Source organism: Ovis canadensis, chromosome 21 (assembly GCF_042477335.2).
Source record: "Ovis canadensis isolate MfBH-ARS-UI-01 breed Bighorn chromosome 21, ARS-UI_OviCan_v2, whole genome shotgun sequence".
Lineage (NCBI taxonomy): Eukaryota > Metazoa > Chordata > Mammalia > Artiodactyla > Bovidae > Ovis > Ovis canadensis.
The window spans coordinates 57,411,190-57,417,700 of record NC_091265.1 but is presented as its reverse complement, the minus strand read 5'-3'; the positions used below and the strand labels follow the sequence as shown (position 1 = coordinate 57,417,700).

The 6,511-nt window shown below is 48.3% G+C and overlaps 1 protein-coding gene across 1 annotated transcript; it reads left to right on the top strand.

Moving 5' to 3' along the window:
* The first annotated feature begins 464 nt into the window (after positions 1-464).
* ZBTB3 (zinc finger and BTB domain containing 3) lies at positions 465-2,705 on the top strand. The gene is given in 3 exon segments (XM_069565481.1): positions 465-554; positions 849-2,423; positions 2,425-2,705. Coding segments are annotated over 2 exon segments (1,758 nt in total). The 5' UTR covers positions 465-554; positions 849-899; the 3' UTR covers positions 2,659-2,705.
* The last annotated feature ends 3,806 nt before the right edge of the window (positions 2,706-6,511 follow it).

Below are 6,511 nucleotides of genomic sequence, written 5' to 3'. Positions count from 1 at the left end.
TTGGTTCTCCTTTGCCCGGACACTCAGCAGCCGGGGTGACATGCTGCCCGCTAAGACACAACGCTCTGCGCCGTGGCAGGTCTCGAGCCCCGCCCCGAGGGCGTCGCGCTCCACTGCTCACAGGTCCCGGCCCTCCCACAGCCTCAGGTAGATGGAGAAGCTCAGCCAATCTCAAGGGCTCCAAGGCAAAGAAGGCGGGACGAGAAGAAAAAGTTTAGGACAGGAGCGCTAACCAATCGGGCGCCTAGCTGCCTGAGCGACGGCCACCAGTATCCACTTGGAGACCCCGCCCTGAGTCGGGGGCATGGTTAGTAGAGAATGAACCAATCCGAGACTAGGGAAGATAAATTTGAGCCAATTAAAACTAAGAAGGCGGGAAGGGGCGGAGCTCTCCCGGTGGCTGCTCGTTGGTGGGTGAGGGTCAGCTTTCTCTGCTAGTTCCCACCCTCGGACTTCCTAGCCCCTGGAATTCGAGAGAGGCTCAGGGAGTTCCCGGAGTAGGGCGAAGAGGTATCGCCCGAGAAGGCCTGGGGTCGAGACTCTAGTTGGACGAGGTGCTGGAAGCTACCGGGTGGGCATCGAGGAAGCGGAGGCTGCTTAAGGGGCGGGACTTCCGGGGAGGGGCTTTGCGGACGGGGCGGGGCCTGCTGCTACGGTTAGGCCGAGGGGCGGGGCTAAAAGTAGACCACTGGGTGTGACCTGGGAGAAAGAAGGGTAGTAACATAAGGGAGCATCTTGGGGTCGGGATGCTGCTGCCAGAGGCTTTGGAGTGGCAAGTAATAGCTCAGAGCTGACGTTAGGTTTATAGGGAGGTTACCTGCCCTAACCCACTTTCCTCTCTTCCCAAGGGAACCACTGGAGAGGATCTTCCTAGGGTCCCTTTCCTTTTGTGGAGTGCTATGGAGTTCCCAGAACACAGCCAGCAGCTGCTGCAGAGCCTCCGAGAGCAGCGGTCCCAGGGTTTCCTTTGTGACTGCACCGTGATGGTGGGTAGTACCCAGTTCTTGGCCCATCGGGCTGTGCTGGCCTCCTGCAGCCCATTTTTCCAGCTTTTCTACAAAGAGCGGGAACTGGACAAGAGGGATCTGGTGTGTATCCACAACGAGATTGTCACAGCCCCGGCCTTTGGACTGCTTCTGGACTTTATGTATGCTGGCCAGCTGGTCCTGAGGGGGGATACCCCTGTGGAGGATGTGCTGGCAGCTGCCAGCTACTTGCACATGAATGATATTGTCAAGGTGTGTAAGCGGCGGCTGCAAGCCCGGGGCCTGGCAGAGGCGGATAGTACCAAGAAGGAAGAAGAAACCAACTCACAACCCCCTAATTTGGAGTTTTTGTCCAGCACTTCCCGTGGTTCCCAGGCTTCGCTGGCATCAGCAGAGACATCAGGGCACTGGGGCAAAGGGGAATGGAAAGGCTCTGCAGCTCCCTCACCTGTCTGTCCTCCAGATGAGCCACCAATGCCAGCTGGGGCTGACACTACACAGCCTGGCGTGGAGGTTGAGTCATCGCATCTGCGGGCTCCTCCTCTACCAGTGGCTGATGTCTCTCTTGCCAGCCCCAGCAGTTCCACAGAGACCAACCCTGCAAACTACTTCTCTGCGGGCCTCCCAACTGTTTCAGTGGAGCCACTGGCTCCACTTGATGTGGGTTCTGAGAGCCTGAGGGGGGCAGAACCAAGGGCAACTGGAGGACCATTGCAAGGCTTCTATCCCCCAGCTTCAGCTGCAGTCCCAGTTCCATCCGAGGCTCCAGCCCCCGTGGAAGCTGAGCTGGTACAGGTGAAAGTAGAAGCAATTGTGATTTCTGATGAGGAGCCTGACGTGTCAGAGGAACAGCCTCGAGGTCCTGAGGGACTCTTCCCTCCTGGAGGAGCCATGTATGGTGGACAGCCCCCCCAGCCAGAGGCCTTTGAGGAGCCACGGGCAGCAGGATTGGAGGAGGTGGGGCCCAGTGACCACTTCCTGCCGCCAGATCCGCACCTACCCTACCATTTGCTGCCAGGTCCAGGGCAGTATCATCGAGGACTGGTGACCTCGCCCCTGCCTGCTCCACCCGCCCTGCATGAGCCACTCTACCTGCCTTCTGAGTATGAAACAGCCCCAGGAAGCTTTGGGGGTTTTACTGAGGATGTTCCTACTTGCAAGACATGTGGGAAGACCTTCTCATGCTCTTACACACTGCGGCGTCACGCCACAGTGCACACGCGGGAGCGACCCTATGAGTGCCGCTACTGCCTGCGCAGCTACACGCAGTCAGGGGATCTGTACCGCCACATCCGCAAGGCTCACAATGAGGACCTGGCCAAACGCAGCAAACCGGATCCAGAGGCTGGCCCGGTCCTGGGAGCGCAGCCCCTCCCTGGCTCCCCGACCGCAGACAGACAGAACAGCAGTGCTGGAGGGCCACCCAAAGATTTTGTACTTGGCTCCAAAAACTAACATCCGGAAGAGCATGCGCCGATGCCAGGCCTGCTCTTGCCGCCACCGGGGGGCAGCACGGAAGGTGGAAGCACCTGATTTCCTCCGCTGGGGATGGAATGAAGATTGTGCCCAGGCTGAAGGTTCCTACCCTTTTCTTTTCCCAGCCAGAGAGGACTTTATGGGTATTGCGTCTCAGCCAACTCCTCGCCGCACTGGGAATTTTCCTGAGATGTAATCGCTTCTCGCTCTGCATTTTGGACCATAAAACTGGCAATGAAAGTATTTCTCTGAACCGATTGGCTGGTTTCTTCACAAACCTGCATGCCTCCTGATTTTTTCATAGCTTTCCTCCAGGCTTTTTAGGAATCTGACACCTGCATTTGGGGTAGGGGTCGGGTTGCTTAGGAGGAAAAAAGTGAGATAAGGAGAGGGTAATGTAGACTTTACTTAGGAAAAGTATACAAATTAGGTTATTTTACACAATTATGGTTTATTGTGGGAGAAGGCAATGGCAACCCACTCCAGTACTCTTGCCTGGAAAATCCCATGGATGGAGGAACCTAATAGGCTGCAGTCCATGGGGTCCCTAGGAGTCGGACACGGCTGAGCGACTTCACTTTCACTTTCATGCATTGGAGAAGGAAATGGCAACCCACTCCAGTATTCTTGCCTGGAGAATCCCAGGGATGGAGGATCCTGGTGGGCTGCCATCTATGGGGTCGCACAGAGTCAGACACGAATGAAGCAACTTAGCAGCAACAGCAGCAACATGGTTTATTGTTGTATTTGAGCTCCTGTGTCCTGGGCTGTATTGGGGATTTCATATACTCATTTAATCCTCAACAACTTTTTGAGGTATTATCCCTCTCCCCAGTTTTTTTCCCCACAGACAAGGAAACTTGAGACTGAACAATCTACGTTAACTTGTTCAAGGTCAGAGCTAGTTAAGGCGCAGGCCAGAATTTGAACCCTGGCTTATGACTTCATGCTGGCTTAAAACTTTGTTGAAGATGGTTAACTTTGAACTAGAAGTTGTTTTCTTTTTTGAGTGTTTGGTTTTGTTGCCTTACCCCTTTCTGTCTGCTTTCCATGTAGGAAGACTTGGTTGACTTGTTTCAACAGCAAATACTGTATTGATGACTTTAAATTTTTGCCTGCTTCTTATATGTGGATTGAGGTCTCTGAAGACGACAGACTGGAAGGCAGGAAATGCTACTGTGGTGGTAGGTGTGTGGGGGGAGGTTGAGGGCCTGTGAAATGGAAATGATGGGTACTTGGGAAAACTAAAGCAAGAAACACTGGAAGAGAACCTCGGAGTTCATCTAGTCCAACTTTCTCACTTAAAAGGTGTGATGATAGCCTAGACAGGTCATATCAGTCATCTATGATCACACAGGTGGTTACTGGCAATAGAGACAGCAAAGAAATGGGAACTTGGGGTGTTGATGTGGCATGGGGGATAAAGCATTCTAGAAATGCAAGAGAAGGGCCTGCCCCTGCCTGTGGTAGAGTGGTGTTTGTACGATGGACCAGAGGGCTCCCCACAAACCCTTTCTCTTTGACACATAAGGAACTGAGTGCAAAAAAAGCAGGAAGGAATATTTAGATGAAAATATGAGTGAATTTCCTGAATTTCTTCTCTTTTTGGATTTGTTACATTCAGCACTGAACTCTTACTAGTAAGCTACTGTTTTTGAGTCATAGGAAGGAGACAGTGCTGAGCAAATATTTGGTCAAACAAAGTTCCTTACCTGGTGCATTATGGGGAGCAAAAGTTGATGCTTAACATTTCCAAGGTTGGGAGTAAATTCCATGCCTTTCGTTTTCCTTGTATTGGAATAACTTTTGTATCTTTCAAATGCCTAATTTTATTTATGCAAATACATTACTGCCTTAACTCCTTGGTGAAACAAGGCAAGATGTACATAAACCCAGTAAGAGCTATTTTAGCTGAGTGGAGCACCTTTTCCAAAGTCTTTCCTAGAGTAACTATCACGTCAAACTGCCTATAAGAATCAGTTGCCTTTAAAACAGTGAACTGTATGATTGTGAATTATCTGTCAACTTTTTAAAAAGACATGGGGCTGGGGGTGGGCGGGGGGAGGAGAAATCAGTTGCCTCAGAATGGTTCCTAAAAGCAAGGCATAATATGTGTATATGTATATATCATGTATATACTTTCTCTGGACATCTGGGGGACACAGGAACCATTGTTACTGTCTTGGCCACGTGCAATACAAACTAAAGAGGATCTGTTACTTGGTGACATTCTCCTGAAGAGCATTTACTTTTAGTTCCCAGAATGGAATGCTTTCTTCATTGGAGGTGGCAGCTAGGAATTTGTAAGACATTTAAAGCAGCAGCCAACACACTTACAGCCACAGTTGCCTCTCTTTATCCATCTGCTGGACACCAAGAAGTTTATGCCTGTACGTAGAGGTGTGATCAATAGAGAAGTTTCTCTGGTTTCCACTTCTCTTGAAGGCCCCACCCATGGATTCAAGGAACCATAGGTCAGCTCATCTAACCTCTAGTCCAACACTGGATCCTCCTTTTGCCAAGTGTTGAACCTCTGCTTGAAAGAGAACTCACTATCCCCAAAGGAAATCTATTTAACTGTTGGGCAACCCTAATCACTGACTAATGATTACTTTAACTGAGCCAAAATCAGCCTCCGATGGTGGGATGGATCAGGCCCCAGGCTACTAAGAGTTTAACTCCAAGAAGTTACTTGCTTTTGAGCTCCAAGCTGATTTAGTTTTCAGACAACCACCCTTTGCTCTCCAGTTTTAGAAACATATTCCTAGTTTAGGATTTCACATCTTTTCTTAATTGGCTATTTTACAAGCATATGCCTTCACTTGCCCTTAGCTTCACAATATTTACCATTCAGTCCTTCGCATTTGATTTCAATTTCTCCAAAGCCAGTGATTCCAAAGATGATTTACTTGGATATATACTTATTTTTATGGTTGGTTGGTTGTTTTGTTTTTTTGGGCAAATGACATAAAGTGCTCTAAAGTCCCCATCTCAATTTTATCAGTAAGCAATTTCAGCATGGCATCTCTAAAAGGATTCTTAAAGAAGATAAAAGACCAAATACCATGATCACTTGGGTCAGGATGATACCCTGGACAAGGAAATGGCAACCCATTCCAGTAATCTTGTGTGGGAAATTCCCACGGACAGAGGAGCCTGGTGGGATCCAGTCCACGGTGTCACAGAGTCGGACACAACTGAATGACTAAACCAACCACCACTATGATCACACCCAACGAAACTGTTAATTCTTGTTCAGAGCTTCCTGATTGTCCCGTAAACTTTTTTCTCAAATCAGAATCCAAATTTTAAGGGTTTTAGGAGCTCTGGGCCAGGACTTCGGAGGAGACCTATATATATAACTTTTTTTCATTATTTCAGTCTTATAGTTTTCTTCAAATAAGTATCCAAAGTAGAGTCATATTTATTTGGTTGATGTGTCTCAAACCTCTTTTTAAGATATAAAATCCCCTCTCCTTTTCTTGCAATTTATTGCAGAAATTGGTTTTTGCATCTTATGGTTTCAGTCTGGGGTTTGCTGATTACCTTCCCATGGTATCATTTAATATGTTCCTCTGTCCAAAAACTCCTTTCAAAATATATATTTAAATAAAATGTTGACTAAAAAGTAATATAGGTGTGTGTTATTTTGGCAAAATTGTAAAGATAGTGGGTATCGGTTTGGCAGAAACACTATTCTTAATTGTTCCTTATGTGCCGAAGTACGAATCTTCACATCACCATGAGTGCTTTCTCTTCAATCAAACCCTCAAATCCTGTGTGGAAACCGTTAAGGACTGGTAAGGTGCACTGCTTCCCCCTCCACAAACTTCTGAGTACACAGATTTAGCTACCTGATTCCTTCAGGATGTGGGCTGGGCAGGCCTCCTCCAGACCCATATCTGACTGCCTACCTTTGTCCACTTTCCCATTCATTAGCATCTTTGTTAGAGCTGACCTTCAAATTAAAGACCAAAATGTTAAGTCTGACCACTTTGTCTCTTAGTAATACAAAAAAAAAAAAAAATTAATGCAATACACATCTACAA